The sequence below is a fragment of the Trichoplusia ni genome, chromosome 25 (genome assembly GCF_003590095.1).
Source record: "Trichoplusia ni isolate ovarian cell line Hi5 chromosome 25, tn1, whole genome shotgun sequence".
NCBI classification, from domain to species: Eukaryota; Metazoa; Arthropoda; class Insecta; order Lepidoptera; family Noctuidae; genus Trichoplusia; species Trichoplusia ni.
The window spans coordinates 3,847,747-3,870,322 of NC_039502.1; the positions used below are offsets into that span (position 1 = coordinate 3,847,747).

At 34.8% G+C, this 22,576-nt stretch overlaps 1 protein-coding gene across 1 annotated transcript in view; it reads left to right on the top strand.

Moving 5' to 3' along the window:
* Nucleotides 1-21,248, top strand: part of LOC113505414 (serine proteinase stubble) — a 145,314-nt gene extending 124,066 nt beyond the window's left edge. Inside the window, exons 4-10 of the mRNA XM_026888086.1 lie at nt 12,582-12,746; nt 13,203-13,619; nt 14,402-14,659; nt 16,562-16,754; nt 18,476-18,773; nt 19,029-19,178; nt 20,222-21,248. Of these exons, the coding sequence (XP_026743887.1) occupies nt 12,582-12,746; nt 13,203-13,619; nt 14,402-14,659; nt 16,562-16,754; nt 18,476-18,773; nt 19,029-19,178; nt 20,222-20,359 (1,619 nt within the window). The 3' untranslated portion in view covers nt 20,360-21,248. The remainder of the gene's footprint in view (nt 1-12,581; nt 12,747-13,202; nt 13,620-14,401; nt 14,660-16,561; nt 16,755-18,475; nt 18,774-19,028; nt 19,179-20,221) is intronic.
* The last annotated feature ends 1,328 nt before the right edge of the window (nt 21,249-22,576 follow it).

The window sequence follows — 22,576 nt, forward strand, 5'->3', positions numbered from 1 at the left end:
AACGTTTCGAACAAATATTTTGGCTCAGTCACAACAATACATTTAGTAAAACAATATTTCTTAGGTTACATTACTCCCGGTAATTATTTGCTTTGAAACAGTAATAACTTGTGGCTTTTGTGTTGGACAGAAATGCTATATTTCGTTCTTGATTACAAATATTTGGTTTCGTATTTATTTATTGTAGGAATTGTGTAATGAAGCTTATATTTGTCTGGTTTTTGCTTCAAAATATTTTTTCTTTCGGCTGTATAAAGATGAAATGTATCGATAAACTATTCGTAATGATGATTAGCTCTTTATTTAAATTACAGCGGAGATTTTGAATACTGTTTTCAAAAGTAAATATGGTTCAAGCTACAGGGCTTCTGTGTAGCTGTCAACTTAACCATACGTTCATAGCACTGAATCTTAATTTTTCATAAAACAAATTTGTCAGGGAAAATTCATAATTACTTCAGGGTAGTTCATATCTGCTAGATGACTGAAAGAAAATATTATTATTTTTTTGTTTCAAATAACTTTTCATTGTTTTACGAGTCCTTATTCTGCAAAACTACAAAAGTTTGTTTTGAATCATTTCTTTTCGATTTTCACCAAAACCAAGGTACCATCCACCATCCCTTGACATAGCTGTTGACTGTTGTGGAAGCGCGATGCCGCACTAAACCCTGTATAGCACTATCTCACTTACGATAACAAGCATTCCTTTTATAGGTTAATCAGTTTCTCTATTATTAGGAATTTCTCATTAGCTGAAAGCTGTTGGTCCCGTCCAATTACAGGTTCGATCGCAAGACCCTCTATATCTTTGGGGAAAACGATAAAATATGTAACGAAATCGCAAGTACAGTTAGTTAACTAACGCTGCGTATAATTCATTTCTGATCCATAAGACATAAAATTCCCAGATGTTTTGAAGGTCTGTGCTTAATCCTTCTTTATATGGAAACGAGTATATCGCCAGGAATGGGTTATTTCTAGTCAGATACTTATTTCTGCTATTAAGTTTTGCCAAATACATTTTTCTATCAATCACCACCACCAACCACTTATTAGAGGACTAAACCATTTTTTTTCAGTATGTAGGTTTTATCTCTGTAGCGTCAAAATTAAAACGATCTAATACCAAAACAAAGAAATAGTAGATACAATTATTTAAGAGTACCCGTAGCCCGCGGGCCTGCCCTCTACACATCGAAAATCATCTCACGGAAACATAAACTCAGGATAAAAACTATCATATGTGCTAATCCTGGTTTTAAACTATGTGTGTGTACCAAGTTTCGTCAAAATTTGTCTAGTGTATTTTGCGTGAAAGAAGAATAAAAATCCATACACACAAACTTTCAAGCTTACAACAGGATACAATCTCAAAAGCAAACAACACGTATTCAAACTCCTTACAAACATATCGCGTGATTACGAAATGTAACTTCATCCCCGGTAGCGAACGTATCACGCCTAATAACTGTTCTAACTAGATACCATCAGTTATATAAGAAGCAAGAAGTTTATACTCATTCGTAGAAACAATAGCGAAGGTAATGTTTGCACAACAATATGTGGAAGTCGTTCGTTGTTCCGATACTACGGTCGTAAGTTAGATTGTCTTTGTGCTTGTTACGACGGATGTACTTTGTGACTTATTTGAGAAGACCATTCTGCTAATATTGGATTATAGGTACTCGTTAGAGATACGATGAGTAATAGGCATGGCTTGTAACAGCTGAGCTTCTAGTGTCTTATCGGTAAACTAATGCTTTAAATAGTCGTTAATAATGATCGATATTAATTGTACTGGACGGCAACTGATTTCTAAAAGGTAATTACGCCAGATGCATGCCCGCGAAGCCTCGCTGATTCCGCGTAGGAGAGTTTCTGTGAGATCTTGGTGTCACTGTGTATGTGACTTGAATGTTTATTAACCCCCGCGATATAAGGATTAAATTCCTCAGCAAAGAAGTGTTTCCTTCCGAAAACCTTTGAAACAGCCTAAACGCATCCTGCACAAAAATCCTAAAACCTTATCCCAAAAAAGCACAAAAACAATACCAAATCCCAAACAAACAAAAAGCAATAAACATCCCATAAACAAGAAACATATTCTCCACAAAAACACGAAACAACCATAACCGAAAATGATTAAACACATACAAATTTCCCGACATATTAAAATGACAAAATGCCCTCAAAACATCGGAACCTCTCTCCATTGTCCCATATACCGCTTTTATAATAAATAAATGAACACAGCAAACTTACAAAAGGTTTTACATCACCTTCATTGTTTTAAAAACAAAAGGGAGTAAGAATACAAAATTCATGTTATTAAGGTCATCGTTTCATGCGCTCTAGTTGTCACAAATTTTGGACACGTCACAGTATTACGAAATTTTTGTTAAGATTTGTTCATCTTGTGTGTGTCTCTTTCACAAAGAGTTTTACAAGTACAATCTGAGGTATCATTCCAAATTTAATTGTTTTTTTTTTTATATAATTTATTGAATAAACAAGGTTTTCATGAGTTATGTGGTAATTTGCATTTTGGTTGCCTTTCATTTTTTTTCTTGAATTTTACTTTTATAATTCACTTTAAAAAATAATAGATTTAAAACACCTAAAAACCCACGTTTTTAAATGTCACACCATTTAAATTTTATCGAAATTGATCCAACCGGTTAAAGTTGTAAATGGCATTGTCATCAGGTTTGAAGCAAACCTGAAAATATCAGCCTGCTAGCTTATCGGGAAGAGCCTTAAAATTGAGTTGCAAAAATCAAACCGGGACGACAGACAAACAAACAAGAAAGTGAGTTTATAAAAACGTGGGAAAATAGTACTAAGGTTGAAATTATCAGACAGACGGACAGAAAATAAGATCACAGTTTTCGTGTGCGGAACCCCAAAAATGTTTCAAAGCAACATCGTTTGATTATGATGACGGACATTGTTCGTTTGATGTGGAAATAAATGGGAACACGAATAAAAGGAAATTACTGTCATTTTGTACGATTCTCATTTGATTTCCTTTGTTATGTTAAGTGAGATATCCACTTAAAATGTATGACATATTTTGGATAATATTTTTTTAAGGTGACCGGAACATATTATTTCTTTTGCTTTAAAGTTCCTACCCATATTTCAACCATCGAGCTGATACATTATAATGTATCAGCCATAAAAAATCACACTAAGTCATACATCATAACATACAGTAATACTGTTTTAGCGACAAAAATGTACAACCGACTTCAAATAAATACTACTGAACCTTACTTGGCGAAAATTTTACGCCACAAAATGACAGCTATTTCTTCGGTTACGGTCATCGGTTCATCCAGTCAGGAGTTTTGAGGAAAGACCCATAAAGAAAACATAATACAGACGAATTGAAAACCTCTTATTTGAAGAGTCGGTTGTAAATCGTCAGCAGTACAGTAAAAACTTATTATTGAAATTGTGTACGAATGTCTCGAGTTAAAACAAAATGGGTGCTTCTTTTAATCATCGCACTAGAAATAAAATGAACAGGATGATGCTACTTAACGTCCATTTAGCTACACAAAAGGGCAACTCAGACTTTCATCACCACTTATATGTTTTAAATACATAAAAAAATAGAAAACATCTAAATCCAGACCTTTGATTAGACACCGCCTAACGATCTCATTATTAAAACTTTCCTTAGAGAACGGTCTTCAAGGAAATGCAAATGATTACGTACTTTTCAACAGCATTCTTCCAGCTATCACCGCGATGGCTTGTAATTTAACTAACTTCTTCAATTAAGGACTGGTCTCGCCACTAATGGGCTAATTACCGCCCACCTACTTAGATTGCTTAGATTAAGGTGTCTTGATATGTTTTTGCGTGTATTACTTAGTTGGAGACTTTTAACTACTTTTAAATCCTTATTTAAAAGTAGTGACGAGTCAACACTCTACCTGCTGTGAGAAACTTTTATTGAAAATTTAAATATTTATATTGGTGTTTCATTCGTAATCGTAATTTGATCTTTAAATTAGTTTGATCGATTTTGATAATGCTTTTCATTCCGGTAGGTGAAAAAAACAGGGTATATAGATTAAGTGAAGTCAAAAAAGTAGCGTTTGGTCATATTTTTTTTTAAATATGAATAGAACAATTAGCCTTCTAAATTAAACCAAAGGGGCTTAGTTAGTGAAATATAACTAGGCAGTAAGCATACTGGTTACAAAATAATCTCACAAATCAATTCAATGTATGCTTGCGATCCTAATAAAACAATGAAACCAGTCATTTCATTACCCCAATTGTGAATACCCTTAAATTAAAAGGAAAGGTAAACTTGCTTTCCCACATTTCTATTCAAATACAACCAAAAAACCTTGTCCCCTGTGAATTAGCACAACCTTCACCCTACATTATTCAGGCTCCATTCACGCTGCCTCATGACTATTCAACAGACGTCCCTGGGCTATCGACTTTTCCACAACATTCCAAATTCATTGCTGCTAATCTTCTATGATGTAAGCCGACATTGATTTATTTGCTTCAATGGACGTGCGAATGTACCTGCGACACAAGTCACGTAGCCGTTTGAAAGGGAAAGTTCGAGTCCAAAGGGAATCAACGGTTATTCCTCTCGTGTTCATTCATAAATCAAGCGCGACAGGGGACGAGACTTGCCTTAATTGACAGGACACGCTTCACAAACATTTTGAACTTTAAATTCGAGCGGTAAAGTCCATTTTCGTAATTGAATTGTTTAGGATTTGAAAAGTTTACTAAAACAACGGTTTCGGAAAGGTTGGCGCTTATGAAAGTTGTCAGTGAAATTAGTTATTTAATATTTTAGCGTGTTTTTGAACTGCGCTCATGAAAAACAGGCATGACATGTATTCCCTTTGAAGGCTTTGTCAAAGTTTCATGTAGCTAATGGAGTCTTTCTCAAGTTTTACTTTAGGAAACGATAAGGGTTGTTTGGAACAATGTTTAAGCAACCTTTTTGTGCCTACATAATTGAAAAGGTGTACTTAGATTTTGTGTTAGAAAAACTACTCAAGTTTGACCTCATTTATTATCGAAGTATATACAAAACATTAGGTTCTCAGGAGGATTTATAACCCTTTCTTACATGAATCAGAAGTCCATGAATGAATATGTAAACCTCATAAATAATTATAATCACATTTGCATTGATTCACACATAAGCTTCCTCAACTGCTCACTTGAATAAATTGTTCTAATTTTAAACTTCTAATTCACAATCCTATATCTGTTTACATAAATGTAGTTATTTGACTTTTTGGTTCGACACAAAAAAAAAATGTTTAGTCAGGAAAATGGACTTAAGATATTTATATTAAATACCGCCTTGATCAAATCCTAAAGAAACTTAATTGTGTCAGCCGACAGTCACAATACTTTCAAAGCCGTACAAAGAGCTTAGATCCTGATTAAGACCTTGTCACGAGATGTCTTGGTCCATAAGTTTTCATACAAAAACAAAGTTGAAACAATCTTATTTTACGTAAAAAACTAAGAATATAGCCGCAGTTTTATTAAATAAAAGTTTTCTCATAAGTTTCCAGTCTTCTTGATATGATGTAAAAAAGATAGAAAATCAACGTAACAAAGAACAGAGGGTTAATAGGCATTGCAAACAAAATGAACGCATCCTGTTCACACTGGTTCTAAAAGTTAGAACTTAAATGATAGCGAAAATATAATAGCTTCTGGTATTGTAGCAATGTATTTCTGGTTAGACTAAATATAGCAGATACAAAATAAAATTCTTGATCATTAAATTATGCAAAGGTATACTCACGCGTATTTATCGGGAATTCCCGAATAGTTTCGAGATCCGACTTGGACTGAAACTAGTCGGGAAATCTATGTATGCGTCTATTCTCACGATAGTTATTATAAAAATAATTTTGATGAATGATTGGATTAGAAAGAAGATTTGAAAACATTTATACGTTTGACACACTGCTAGTAATTTTAAAAGATTGTGCATAAATTGAATTTAATATTATTTTATCAAATCAAAAAATACATATTTAACTTAAATTCTTAATGTAGCCATGTAAAACTTAATAAAAATCTAAACAATTCACCACTGGTTTAAAATAAAACTTTGAGAACCGCAGTCACAGACATAATCTTGGCGTGGAATGAGCTTCCGCCGGGGACCACTACAGGGAAATACTACAGGGAACGACATCCCCTGGCAAAGGATACTTAGGGAACTTGGAAACAATTTCACAGGGAAATAACATGGAAATCATAGCTGTTTTGAATTGTTTTGATAACTGTTTTGTTAACGATTTTAACGATCTTGCTATTATTAATATAAAACTGGGTTATATGGATTATTATTAACGTTTTTTTTTTTGTAAAGCAAAATATCGTCGATTTTGACATTGTCAAATTCGTAACATATACACGTGATGTTTGATGTCACAAATCACATCAAACACTCAACAAAACAACAGCAATCGAAACATTTCAAGTATAATACAATATATCAGTTAAATCCAACGTAAACATGAAATCTAAAATACTATCTGAACAGTAATCTTACACGTTACGCCCACAAAGTACGGATAGTAGTCGGTGTTACAAGCTTCAGTAGGACTCGACGCGATCGGCGCACGCGACGCCGGGGAAAGTGTGCAACTGTTCAGCTTATTTATACTTAACTTAAATGAAATAATCACAATAGATTGTGTTATTTTAGGCAGCTTGATAGCTAAGTGGTATATGTAAATATGATCTTTGGAATGCCATGTCAAAGTTCGTAGGTACGAATGTAAGAAATTTTCGTTCGTCGGTTCGAATCTATGTGCTTATTATCTAAAAAAAAAAAAACAAAAATTAAAGCTTTCATCCTCCAGAACTTTTAAAAGGCTCGACCGATTTTTATGAAACATCTAAAAATACTCGCACTTTTATAGAAATGAAACCAACGAACCGAAAACATCCCTCTCTTTGTGGCGCGGTTTAAAACGGCTAAAATAGTGAAGGAAAGCATCGGATGGAAACCATCGTACCTACGATTTTTAGCAATCGCGGTCTACTGCTGGACCAAGGCCTCCCAAGGCCCAGTCCTCTGTCTATAGATCCATGGGACTAAGGAAATATTCTAGTAAAGTAACATTAAATTAACGGATTAAAAAGAAAATCAGCCTGCTAGCTTATCGGGAAGTGCCTCAAATTGACTTGCAAAAATCCACGCGAACGACAAAACAAGAAAAGTGAGTGTGTATAAACGTGGAAAAATCTAATCGAGGTCTTTGCCCTGCAGTGGGTCATTAATGGTAAACAAAAAAATACATGCGAAACATACAAAAATTGTAGAAGGTATTGCCGAAGGGAATAAACACAAACATGGCGGCAAGAAACACAGGTGTTGCTTATCGTTACACTAATTAAGGCAAGGGAAACTGTGCCGACAGCCAACATCGATTAATTTACGTTAGATCTGTTCGGAAATAAGCTATCGCGTGCTGCGTTTATGTTTGATTATTATGTATTATTTATTACTATAAAGTAGTAAACGTAACTTGCCTATTTTAAAAAAGAAGTTATGTGTCTTTACATGGGTATTTTTTGATGTCTCAATCTTTACACAAATAATATTTTTCTCATATATTTTTTTTAATTAGAAAATTTTATTTCTTGTTATTCATAGGCCACAATTTATTTATTTTCTAATACGGACTTTTTTTCTACGACTCATACCAACAAACGTTACTTACTTATATATGTACACTTAAAAGGTTAATCCAACAATTTTATAAGAAACAGAAGAAACAAAGAAGAATCAAAATTATAAGAAACACAATATTTACGCTACTATTAGCTCATTGAATTTTCCGAATCCGTTCTCTTGTTCGTTGGCCACTCAATGAGTGTCTACCACCGCCTTTTAAACTAAGACTGATGCAATTGTGAAAGTGAGACAACGCACTACACGGAGTCGCGCTATCTCTTTCCAAACCTGCACTAATACCACTTTCAGGAGTGACGGTAGGCCTTAGAAACTAGTAGCCTGATGCAATTGTAAAAGTGAGACAACGCACTACACGGAGTCGCGCTATCTCTTTCCAAACCTGCACTAATACTACTTTCAGGGGTGACGGTAGGCCTTAGAAACTAGTAGCCATTTAACTCAAAATATATTGCTTACAATTTATCACCACCTCGGAAATTATTTCTCGATGAAACCCAATAACAAAATACGACTCCAAGACGTGCACAATTGAACACAAGTTCATATTTCATAGCTACAACGAATCACGAAAGTGGACCTTAATTTATCGATGTAAGGTTGTTATAAATGTTTAGTTTTGTGTCTAATGTGTGGTTTAATGTAACAGAGTTAGGTTTGGGCTAGATAGGTTTGTATGCCGACTTATTTATTGTTATTACGATGTAAAGTTACAGAAAATCTGATGTTAAAGACAGCTAAGTTTATTGGTTAATGATATCGATGAATTTTCAATATTGGAAAGTAAGATAAGAACACTGGTAAAAGTAATGAAATTAAAACGAATAAAAAACTACGTTTCCATTTTTAAATTTTGCAATATAAAAATATCTTTTACTGATGAAAAGAATTTAACACGATAATTTAATAAATACCAAACATTTATCCAAGTCTACTCTACTGCTTTCTACTCTTTTTGCTGGCAATAACTATATCGTTACAATTCTAGATCACATTATATGGAGTTCTACGATTTACTGCATAGGTCACAGTAACAGCTAAAGCGACGCGAATAAGTAGAGCTAAAAATCTCTTCTGTTGCGTAAAAATAAATCATTCAGCCGATTTACATAAACATTTCTATGGAATATCTTGAACAATAAAAAGCTAAAAATTAATTATTACCCGCCCCCCACCTTATCTCAAAATTTATGAAACAAGTTTAAATCATCCGCACATTATTTACCTTTAATACAAAACAGAATGCACTGAAATCGAATAAACCGGGAGCTATGATTCCACAGGCAAGCACGTCAAACTTATGACACCCCTTCATTTTGCGTCGAGATTTAACAAGGACTGCAGACCAGCAGGCTAGCTATAACCTATGAGATTTCTAACACACAGTTTTAAAGTTGCATCTGTATGGGGTAAACAATATAGCCCACGACGTATGAAACCTCAACCATAACTTTACCATCGGAAAAGTTAGCGTAGCTTTTAGTACAGTTTGCGCGTAACAAGAGCAGTATTAACTACATCTAAGCTATAAATTACTGGATAAGTACAAGTAGCGACACGGCGCTGCACCAGTACAAATAGACGTAATATTGCTGTTACAACGGAATTATCAGATGACGATCGGTTTCCTACAACAGTTCATAGTTAACAAGAGAATTCTTTGCGTAAGTTGTTGTGACGTTTGAAATTTTGACAATGATGTCACAATTTTTTTCGAGAATTCTTCATTTTAAACATTTTTTGTAAATAGATACTATGGAGATGTTATTTTAAATGTACTTAAATTTTTAAATAATAATCGCGGACCTAGTAATTTAAATAATGTGTAAGTACTGAAGTTAATAGTAAATAGTTATTTTACTAAGCACAGCCGAAGGAACATCACAAACCATTAGTTAGAGAACATAAAATACCTTTCGATGTCTAAAATTTGCAATTGGAAGAAACACATAAAACGCGTACATCCTAGTTTAAGTACATTACCTCAGTTAACCAGAACACGTTAAAATAATTGTAAATAAGTTCCGTGGTTAGAATATTGCATAGTGCAAGTCCTGAACCTTATAATTATGTGGAAAATCGTTTAGTTTTCAATACTTATGATGTAACAACGAAATCATGAGTATCACGCACAAGAGCCTGTTATTTCTCAGCTCTCTTTAGAGAAGTGAGCACTGTGGAAGAATTACAGTAAATCCACAAAAAACTTGACCTGTAAAATTAGGAAAATGAAGTAAAGAAATTGAACTGCGGAATAAAGACCTTGTGCCTTAGAGGACAGAAACTTACAGATTTCAAATTGAGATCTGAAATGACTTACATTAAAGTGACCAAGCTTGGGAGGTATATAGGTACCAATGTTCCTCTTGAATAAGAAAATGCACTCAACCCAGTGTACTTTCGGAAAAAAAGGCTGTGTTATTCAAAACATACCAGTAGACACAAAAATAAAATCAAATTAAAATGTATTAAATTATTCCAAAACACTTCAAGTTTGACAAAATGGTCACATAACAATCATCTCCCCATATGAGCAAGCTGATAATGGACAAAACATCATAATCATAATAATATCCATCAATTCCAACCCTGACTATTACTATAATACATCTGTTACTGACACCAGAGCTAAATGTGCTAATGGGTTCACATCAATATTGCATCGGTCTTGTCCGATACTCCATCGCTGAATCCATTAGCCAGGATATGTATCGGTATACGTAGATGTGCTGTTGTTTATGCATTCGATCTATCTATGTATAGTTGAAGGTTTGAAATCCAGCTGGAAAGGCCACCAACTAAAAAACTAAAATTATTTGACCATCTATAAATTTAATTTACTTTAAAATTACTGTCGAAGATCATCATTTACATCACACTATAGCAATGAGATTATTTGTATCATCATTATCGTATAAATTCGATTATGTTAAGGTAACAACAAAGTGTAACAAAGATTCATCCCCATAACTTAGACCGCATTTTAAATTTTTATGAGCACATTACTCCTCGTAAAGTATCCTTATAAAACAGCTTCTCCCATAATTTATCCTCCGTACATTTTTTGCCGCGCTTGAACTCGAGGCAAAATAATAAATTGAGGGTTTGTCGTGTACCTCACTTTCCTTTCTTAGCATGTTGATTTAGGCATAAAAGACAACAAAGCAATCATGCCAACTGTTTGTTATTCCGACCCAGTTCTCCCTGAGTCCCATAAGTCAGGAAGGATTATTGCGGTGTTCTAAGGCGAGAAGCATACAATATGCCATTTCTTATTCAGTCTTGTGTGTTCTGGATATGTAGCTGGAGTTATGCTTTTGTGTTTTAGATATGAGATGGTATGTAGGGGATTCTTTTGGGTTTTCTTGGCATTTTTAAAATTATAATTTTGTAGGCATATTTTGCATAGAAAACTGGGGACTGGGAAGAATGTCTTAAAGGTACTCGTATAATTTTGTCCGGCTAACGTTAAAAGTAGGAAAAAATTGTGAAGTGAATATAAATAATAATTATTACTAATTCAATCCTTCAAAAAACTTAAGAACACAACAATTTCAGAGACCCACCGAAACTGTTTTTCTGCTGAAATACCTCCACGTTTACGGTACATAGATGGATCAAGAACCGCCTTGAGCGATCCGTTTGTAGACCACCACGTGTAAATTTATTGGCACTACCCCCCCTCCCCTCTATATGATTTATAACAATGGGTGGAACAGAAACGTGCTAGCGACTCGAAGATTAGATTGTCCGCAGTACTTCAGCGAGCAATAAATAGAATCTTTCGCGAAATGGAAAATAGACAATGCATTTAGTTCAGAGGTTTTAACGGTAAGCGAATTAAGATGTAATACTTAGTGGAAGGTTAGAGTGAGGTATTGTTCTTAATTCTGTAAATTATATTTGAAATATTGTGGAGAGATGAGGCATATATAAGTAAGAAGAAAATAAAAAGGTATAAGTGACGGTTTTTAAAGGAATAATTTTAGTACCTTGTGTCGTGAACCAGTTGTAGTAAGATTTACTTGAACTGAGAAAAAATATTTCCCGTGCACAATTTTTAACTACTTTATTAGGAGTCGTAGATTATATTTTTGACTTCTTACTTAATTCTACTCACCTTTTAAAAGTGCATTCTGTAAAACGCGTAAATAAAAGCCTAAACATGAAGCTATACCGTAACCTCTCCGCCTTTTACTTAATTACGGTCTTTAGGAGTATTACCAAAGCCGTAGGTTGTTGCCTTCTCATCTAATTTATAAGTGGTACGGTTCAATACAGTCTATCCGAATCAATACCGTGTTTCCGTGAATTCTCACACGTTTCGCGTGAATTCACTTTCAATATAACTTTGTGTTTGGGGTCTGTCCTTCTAACCATGTTTTCCGGGTCAATTACTCGGGGATTATTTGATGACACGTGTTGTTCCTGAAGTATGTACGATTGACCCTTGTTATGTGTTATTGGGATTATAAGGAAGTTTCGTAAAAGGGTTTTTGATTTTCAATTGATTTATTGAGTGGTCAGTTAGTGGGTAGATAGTAGTCTTTTGTTCAGTAATTTGGTCGTATCAGTAACCATAGTATCTTTTGGAAATTGATAAAGTGAAGAACATTTATTGTCTTCATAATAACAATTTACCTTTCTAGCACTTTTGTTCACGCTACGTCTTAACCTACTGGGGTTTTGCAATTTTCTTCAGCATGTTCCTATTATTACCTATATTCCTATTATCTTTGCTTTCAAGAACAAAGCAGGAATGTTTTCTACAAACTCACCTACGAAAATCACTATATTTCTTAAATCTAAAAATGTATTTCTTGTCTTATCTTGAAACTAAAAATGTATTTTCCTTCTCCAGGTTACCAAATGTCGCGGAAGTCGTGCGTTGCGGGCGGCGCGCGCGGCGCTTGCATGTGGGTGCAGGAGTGCAACAGAGTGGGGGGCATCCACGCGGGGGTCTGCGTCGACGGCTTCATGTTTGGATCCTGTTGCAGGCTGCCCGACAAGCCCGTGGTTGTGGAAGGTAGGTTCATGGAGTTTTTGAACTGGTCGATGTTGAAAGCTATTTATTTTATTAAATGCTTAGGGAATGAATAATAAAGAAATTGTTTGGGATTTTGATGATTATTATCATTTATGGTAGGGAATTTGAGATATGTGAATTCCATTTTTCCCTTTTTTAGCTCTCCATCTTCTATTCAACGGGATACGGACCTTAAAATTATCTTTCTATAGATCTTTAGTGTTTTAAAGAATTTACGCCTATATTTACACTGTTTGCCTTTTTTCGTTAAAATGATTGTGTATAACTGGAATGAATTATAATTTAGAAGAAATTTATAGCTACTACTAACAGCATCTAGGGACAAGTTGATGAATTATCGTATTCCGTTTATACCTTGCCTGTCAAATTTTCAAATTGATCTAACATGCAATTTTGATAATTACGCCACCTAACGTAACTGTTATACATTTTCAGAAACCCTGCCCCCAGTTACGGTCACGGAGAAAACGTACACAACGCCATCTAGTACGGTCTACACAACAACTCAAGCGCCAGAGACTTCGACACAAACCATCGCGCGGCCAAACTGGCAAACGCAACGGCCGTCGTTCATGACAAAACCAATAGATGGCGCTCCCACGTCCTACAGCTACCGGCCGCCAGAAATAAACTTACCTTCATTAGGAAATTTAGATTCAAGTAGCGAACAAAATAGTGATATAGTTAATAAAATACCTTATAACAGTGTAAATAAATACCAAAATGTAAATAGGCCGAACAGTGAAGCGGAAACTAGTCCCCACAATAAGATTTCGTCTAGTCTTAGCATATTGTCTGGTGCGCGACCGATGGCCGTATCGGAGCAGCACTCTGATAACAGCATAAGCTCAGGTAAGCTGTATTTATTATGTTTGTCAATTTAAAATAATATACAAACCCACTACGGGAAGGCACAGGAACTACGTGTGAACCTCTACATTCGTTTCAACAACTATACATAGATGGCGCTATAAATTAAGTGAGACAGGTTTTCGAATACGGTTCTAATAAATAGCGAAAGTTCCATATTCTGAATGGCGTACTCTAAGAAAATAAAACAATAATTATTTATACTGAACAAGAAGAAAATTGGTGGTCCAGTGGTTAAGAGAACAGCTAAACAACATATCTTTAAGGGTTCGGGTTTAGTCTGGCAAGTATCATTGTCACTTAATAAGTTTCAATGTTATTTGTTTTAATTGATTGGGTGAAGGGAACTTAAATCATTAAATATATTAATACATTTAAGATCGTACACACTAAAGTTTTCTACAAATCTTGTCTTTTCAACCGACTTCAAAAAGGAAGAGCTTCTCAATTTCTCTCGTTTTTTTTTCATGTTTGTTACCTTAGAACTTCGGTCTTGATGATCTGATTTTGTTGATTCTTTTAATTCGCCGTGAAGAAGCTGTCATTTGGTCGCTTCAAAATAATCAAGTTCGGCTGAGTAGTTTTCTTTTGAAGTCATTTGTATGATGTTCACGTATGAATCTGATGTTAAAAAATAATATTTAAATCTCTTTTTACTAACATATCATATAATCTACCTATCAGCATCTAATAACTTTTATGTATGAACTAAAACAACGATACTCATTGACACTCAATTCAAATATTTCCCATCAAAATTCCAGGCCAATACATATCAAGGCCAAGCAATCTCAACACGATACACTGGCAAGCCACAACAGAGCCAACATTCATCACGAAGCCTCGTCCGTCATGGGAGAAGCCGGCGGGCAAGCCGAAGCCGACAAAGAAGTTCACGACGACGACGAGCAAGCCGCACAAGAACTACATCAAGCCTAAAGATCCGGCGACAAATATGATCAATAGGACAGAAGCGTCTACTTCACCGCCGATACAGACTACGGCTGCTTCTAATACTGTTGGTAAGTGGTCTTAATTCTCTCCTTCATCTATGCGCCAAAAATTCAATTTCTTACTCAGCACGGTTTGAAAACATCCATTCTTGTGTCGAGTGCTTGATGCATTGCTAAGCGTTGCCGTACCCGACTAACTGCGGGAAACGTTGAACGGTGGTTCAGGTTTATATAGAAACGAGTCTGACGCTATCTGCTTCGTCCCCTGAGCGTTAACCCTTCCTCCCCGTCTTATAAAAAAGGGGTGTTTAATAAGCATTCAAGACATTTACGAAGACACCCAAACACAAAACACATAAATGATTGTAAGACTTGGGGATCGACACCATGATGCATTTAGGTACCTATTCACAGGTACGTACTGTGTATTTGGTAGGCCAGATACTGTATATCATTTCCATAATGTTATCTGCTTAAACTGGTACTACATAAAAGCTCCACATATTACAGAAGACATCTTCACAAAACGACATGTAAAACAGTCTCATTGCCTTCCAGAACGTCCATTCTAATCCAAACTAATGGAAAATGATTCCATAACTTGAGTCGTTTTAAAACGAGTATTTCCACTTAAAATTACTGTCGCCTTACTCGCCTTAAACTCGGCTCCATAAAAACTAAGTTTGTGCTTGTCGTAAAATAGTGGAAGTGGCGGTCACATCTAACTGTTTCTAGTTAGAGTAATAACTAAGATTATTTTAGAACGATTGCATCTCTAGATAAGGTATTTGCATTATGAATTCTGCTATGACCAGATAGCTAGACGAAAACTGCCCGTAGAGATGTAGTCTGTTTAATGTCTGCACAGATAGCCGAGTGGTTGTAGTCACTACGCCAAATCTTCGCAAAGGACAAGCGATTGTGTGATCCATAAATACCTGTCCTGTGTCTGGGTATCTTTGAGTAAGTGACTTAAACGTTTGTGAAACCTCTGCGATACCTTGATGCGAAAGTATTTTTAATGATTAATGATAGCAGCCTAAATACACAGAAATGATATTGAAATAACAAATATAGTGATAATAAGTTTAAAAATTCAGTCATTCCAATAAAATACTAGTATTTATACATCCCGTCCGTAAAATCTATTCCAAGAGGAACAAAACAAATAATGATGTTCTCCAAAAAAATAAAATCTATTATACCTACTTCAAAAGTTCAAAGATAACTTTCCAATGCCGATTTAATTCTAAAATAACTTTCTATTTACCTTAAAACTTACGGCACCCACGGGATGAAATAACATAGCCACCGCTTATAGGGTTAAAAGCCCGTTAAATCTCTAGAGAATTAAAATTGCCGAATGCAAATTACATAGACTCGACCCAAATAGACTTCCGACTCACAAATCTTCGTGGCCGTTACGAGCCCTTACATTAAATGCATTATATTCTAAAAGCCATTATACTCAAGTTGAAACTTTTTATGGTTTCCACAGTTTCCCCGTATAATTTACGTTTTTACCATTCCGGGATGCATTACATGGATTTTATCTTCATTTGTGGTACGTTTTAGTGTCGGCACCTATGTGGACTTAAGCAGCGTTAATGCGTGTCTTTTGCATGATTTTTTACCCTATCTGCATTTTCCTAATTATTTATTGTTTGGAGATAGTTTGATAGTTATTGATAAAGCTCATTAAATTACCTTAATACCTACTTGGTTGGGTAGGACTTGGACCTTTTTTTGGGCAGCTTTGGATAGGCACTTTTCATGTTCACGATGTAAAAAAATATACTTGATAAACAATTAGGAGAAACGTTAAGGTAAAAGGTCAGTTCAATCTGTAAATGAAGTTAATAAAACTCATAATTTTTTATCACACAAATAACATTGACAACCAACAAGCATGATACAGCATGGAGATTTCCAAAGTTCGCAAAATCCTGATCTTTCAAATCAATGTTTCAGAATGTGGCTTAACAGCGATGTGGCCTCGTCCAGAGTCGAGGATTATGGGCGGCAAGGACTCCAGCTTCGGTCGGTGGCCCTGGCAGGTGTCCGTTAGACGGACGTCCTACTTTGGCTTCTCATCGACTCACAGATGTGGGGGAGCCATCATCAATGAAGGCTGGATTGCGACGGCAGGACATTGTGTTGATGAGTAAGTTGCTTTGGCAATTGGTTAAACCTTAGAAAACATAAAAGTAAACACTATAATTAATCCTATTCGTTCCCATTGGATGTTCAATCCCACTATAAAGCATCCAAATGATAAAACGCATTCTTCGAGCCAATAGATAGTTTACACCGCTTAGATTTATTGATTGATATTCAATTACTGCGATATAGGATTGATGTTATATTTTGCAGTGTCTCCTTAAAAATCAATTCATATACATTATGTATGATATTATTTTGTACAATATTACCAAAAGTGACCATTTGTTGCGCTGTGCAGTCGTTGTGCCTTTTTTTCTTCACGGCCAGGACACTTAAGACACGATACGTGTCGTCCAAACGGGTTTCGGTCTATATAATATGATTCCTTGACGTTAAAAAAGGCCAGTTTGTAGTCTAAGTCTTCACTTCATTTCATTTCTCCATCGTCTGCGTTTATTCAGCTATGTATGCCAAAATAGTAAAAGAATATTTCCACTCGTTCATTGTGAACGAATAGTTTCATTATTTTGACAGTGTGCACCGATTCCTGTTTTGATAAGCAGACGCGTCTAAATGGGCCCGTATGAAAATTGAACTGGCAATACTCCAGCTTTTGGACATGATAATTTTGTTCGTGAATTACTTTATTTAAAATATCATGAAACTTTTAAAACTGCTCTAGGATTCTAAATATTTATAAAACTAGGATTTTGAAATACGATATGCACATATTTCTCATGTGACGTTTAATGATTGTCGTCTGAATACTTAAGTTAAGGAAACTTATGTTAATCTTGATACAAAGAATATACTTATGCAAGTTTCGACTTTGACACTACAAAAAATTTAAACTATTATAGTATACTAAAATAAAAGGCTCTTAGTTCATGTGTACCAACAAACACAACGCAGAGATTTTCATCATTCAAAGTAAATTACCCCATAAACGTCAACTGCTTAACATAGAGCAAGTTCAACGTAAGCGTTAATAATCCACAAAACTGCCTGACTTACAAAGGCTAACCTTGAAACAAACTGGCCACAATTCCGCAATTCACATTCCGGCTTCCGTTTTATCGCGAAAAAAGTCTTAAACATCTTAAGACTCCCTGAGATTTTTTTTTATCAAACCCATTAACTAATCCTTGGGATTAACGCATTCATACAGATGGACGGCTCCTTTTTCATTTATTTTTTTATATTTCTCGTCTTTTGGCTTGCTGTAAGTAGATTACTGTAAAAACAAAGTAAAGGGAATAGTCAAAACACCGTAAAAGAGGAATTAAAATGAAGCATCTTTAATGGAGTCTGTCTTACACAGGATAACCTGGATCCGCAAAAAATGTTTTAGAGACTTCTTTATGTTTCACAAAATAAATTGAGTTTTTTACGACGACGATAAGTGAACCTACTTTTATTACTTGTTTGAGGTCGGTAAAATAAAGAGCGGGGCTCTGGAAAGACAGCGTTTTGTTAAATTGCCTCTAATTTTGTTCGTATCTAGATTTTGGATGCTATTTACAAAGACGTGATGTTTTTTGTTAAACACCAGCAAACCAAACAAGAAAACCATGTGCTTTTATTTTCGCGTAAACATTTCTAAGCTTAAAAGAAATTGGCATGTTTACTGTTCGTGTCTTGGCAACATAGCAACGTACAACTAACAAGTCGTTCTAACTGATATCAATCTTCAAAACCGCTTACTCGAAATTTTCTTTCCAGTCTGTTGACATCGCAAATAAGGATACGAGTCGGGGAATATGATTTTTCGTCTGTATCTGAAGAGTACCCGTTTGTGGAGCGCGGAGTTGCCAGGAAAGCAGTACATCCGAAATACAATTACTATACGTATGAGTATGACTTGGCGCTGGTGAAGTTGGAATCTCCAGTACAATTTGCTCCTCATATATCGCCAATTTGTTTGCCGGCAACTGATGACCTTCTCGTGGGGGAGAATGCCACGGTGACTGGCTGGGGAAGGCTTTCTGAAGGTGGTGTGTTACCGTCGATTCTTCAAGAGGTGAGTCTAATGCCGTTTAGATGCCCATTTATTTCGTCATTTTAAAATATGTTAACTGGCTCTACGGGGTACATGGTATAAAGAAGTCTGAAGAAAACATAGATTTTATTGTCATTATAAAAAATAAAATGGGTTCGTTAAACGGTCTTATCGCTCTTGTCCAGTCAAAGGCTTGTCTTGTTCTCAGTGGTTAGGAAAAACAATAAAGTTAAGCACTGTGAAAAAAGTAATAAACATTTATTGTTGACTTTTCAGGTCCAAGTACCAATTGTATCGAACGAGCGATGTAAGTCGATGTTCCTGAGGGCTGGGAGACAGGAGTTCATCCCGGACATCTTCTTGTGCGCCGGTCACGAAAGAGGCGGCCATGACAGCTGTCAAGGTGACTCAGGGGGACCCTTACAGGTACTGACTTTGGTAACTTCAGACTAGACTGGATTAAGTTAGAACAAGCGCCTGAGTGTGGTCTCATTTATGAATAAATGGAGATTGGAGATATTGTTTCACACTTTTAATTAAGGAATATTTCTAAGCAATAATTTAATTGAACTTCTACTTTACAGTTGGCCAATACCTGGCACCTTTTTAATAAAATTAACCGAACCTGATTTTCATCAAATTTATAAGGTAGTTAAATAGAGCGTAACTTAAACAAAGTTAAGTTACTCAAGGTTATTCTCCGTCTTTACGAAAGCGATTAGCAGGATTAGCAGATGTTAGAACTGAAACTGACCAAGTTACCGACGAAATTCGCCAGAAACAGCGGGACTTGCTTTAAAGCTTAAACGGCACTTACATTCCATAGGTCCCATGAAAACTTTTGGGCTTCCATTAACCCATAGGAACTCCATACAACAATCTGCAAAGCAATTGAATACCCCCAAAACTACTTGTTAAGTGTTGATTAACCAACTGTTCTACCTAAATTTAAACCACTTAAATATTTTCTGGCAAACTGTCTTTGTTTAAAATGCAAACAATTTTAGTAGCGAGTTAAGCCTTGGAAGTAACCAAACTGGGACTAACAAACTTTCATGAATAACATTACAGGTTTCATGAAATAGTTTTATTTGAGTTTTGGTAATTTGGCCAAATCTTAAATGGAACTTAATTTGATCTTGAATACTGGGTCTACTGATTCCATGTTTATGCTTTGTTTTTATTTTTATTTATTATTAGTATGTCCATAAGAACACTTATTAGTCACATTGAATTGAAATGAACGATCCTAATAGGAGAACCCCTCTATAAAACTCAATTTGTAAGCCAATTAGCTAAATTATACATTGAAATGCGCCCAAAGAATATATAAGCTTTATCCTGGCCTAGGCCAACGTTGCATTGCGTCAGAATAGAAAACTTCTATGAAGCTTCTGAGAAATCTTATATATTTTAAGGTTACAAAACTATTTTTGCCATATGGTAACTTAATGCTTGTTTATTTTCAGGTCAAAGGCAGAGACCAGAAGTATTTCTTGGCTGGCATCATCAGTTGGGGCATCGGTTGCGGCGAAGCCAATCTTCCCGGTGTTTGTACCAGGATATCGAAATTCGTCCCCTGGATCCTACAAACAGTGAACTCCTAATCCATGGAGAGTGTATGAAGCTAACGGTGCTAAGTGACAGTGACAATTGATGAACAGTGAACAAGAGACACGAAACGAATTCGTTCCAAGTGCAGTGTTAGTTACCTTCAAAAATGTTGATTGAATCAACGTTTTCTGAGGCGTTTTATAAATATCTTGCCAGAAGCTTGCTGAACTCGTTATTGCGAGATTCTGCATCAACCGTTACCGGAGCTTCTATTTGGTGATATTTTTAAGCTTCGACAATAAACGCCCTGATAACTGCTTTAGGCTGTAGGTCCTTGGGTACGTGCAACTGTGATCATACTGTTTTGATATTTTCTTTCTTAATGTTATTTTTGCCTTTGTTAATTTTGCTGTCTTCTTTGAAGTCTTTTGCGGCTCTATTAGGTCAACAAATATTCTCTGAAAATTTTGGGGTTTCTGTGATAGCTGTAAATGAAATAGTATGATGACATTGCCCTTGGGATCCACCACCATCGCTTGAGGAAAGACTGTTGCTATTGTTGAAGCGAGAGCTACATATAACGGTATCTCTCTCTACAACCTTGATTTTCTTTCTTAGTGATGTTGGTAGATTCCATCGTACAACTACTTCGCCTTATGCACTTGAAACAATTCTTTGTAAATACAATCTATTTTAAGACCATTTTTTATCCTTACTAGTTTTAATAAATTCATGGAATTAATACCCTATGCTCAAATTTATTGTAAATATTGTCTACGTATGTATCTTGCCGTTTAATTAAGATTGTACTAATAATACAGTATTATTTACTTGATTCGATATGTAACTGGAATCGCATATTTTGTAAATATCCGAATATTTTTGTTGTTTATTAGGAAATCAATGTTTTGCAATCAGATAAAGAACATTTGTGATTGAAATACTCTAATTAAAACAAATTGAAAATAGATGTTTAAAAGTTGTTTTGAAATAGTAAACTATTTATATATTTTTTATTTCCTATATTTGAATATAATTCATACTTTTCCTAAGAGTATTTCGAAGAGAATATTTAATTTATTTCCTCTCATGGTCACATTATATTTAATTAATTAAAAATCTATGTCTGATTGTACCATACTTCCGAATTTAATACTTATACGTATAATAGTTATTATAATTAATATATTTTTTGTAAATTGATATTAATTAACTTGTTATATACAAAGATGATGAATGTGAATTACCAAATCGCACATTATTATACTCCATTTAGTAAAATACCGACGCTCTAAGTGATTTTTGTTTGATTTAGTTTAACTATTTGCGATTTTATTAAATGATAGTTTATGATGACGTTGATTGTTTCACAATAATATTATTGTTAATAATTATTAAAATATTGAGATATTTTTTTTACTTGTTTTGTTTCATTATTTTAAAAATTGTGGGATCTTACATAAGCTTATTCAAAATTTGTTTTATCTTATGTAAGTATAGCAGCTAAGCCCAAATATTTTTTTGGAAGCTACTTATAATGTTTCTGGAATTCCTCGTATCCTACACGACCATCAGGACAAAAGTAATCTTTACATTTTGATGTTAATGTTTTAAGGTAGAAAAATAATAGATAAATCTATATTTTTTAATATTTACTACGTCAATTGTAAATGACAAGCGATTAAATCAAACCAGTCCCATTTCTATGCGATTCAGTCAAACTGTCGCGAAAAGAACTATTCAAAATCTCTGTGAATTGTTCAGCCTTAAATTAATCTTTAAACCACACATCCAATGCAGATTTTTAAACGAAAACTACATTCTACAAAGCATTTATCGCGGCACAAAGTAAAAACAAAAAATTCAAAGCAACATTCGTTTTACAGACCGCTGAATTCATTTTAATTCGGATTCGAGTCCATCCGTCTCGAGCCATGAATATATTCATCAAATACGATCCATTTCTCTTATCATTAATTGCCGACAATATTACTTTGTTTAATTTTTTTTCCGTTTTATTAAGTGTAGGTAGAAAAAATATGGAAAGTGTGACTCTGATGACACACTGTTATTGTGTATTATTTTAATACGGACATATTCAATATTAAATATTCTTATTTAAATCTCCTCCTTGATTGTAATCCATGTACAATTCAGTCCTTCCCTAGTACACTGGACAAAGTCGCATAAACAATCCAAACAATCCGATTTTAGTAACAAAACTCAGTAAACTGTCTCCATGAATTAACATCATGATTACAGTCCAACCT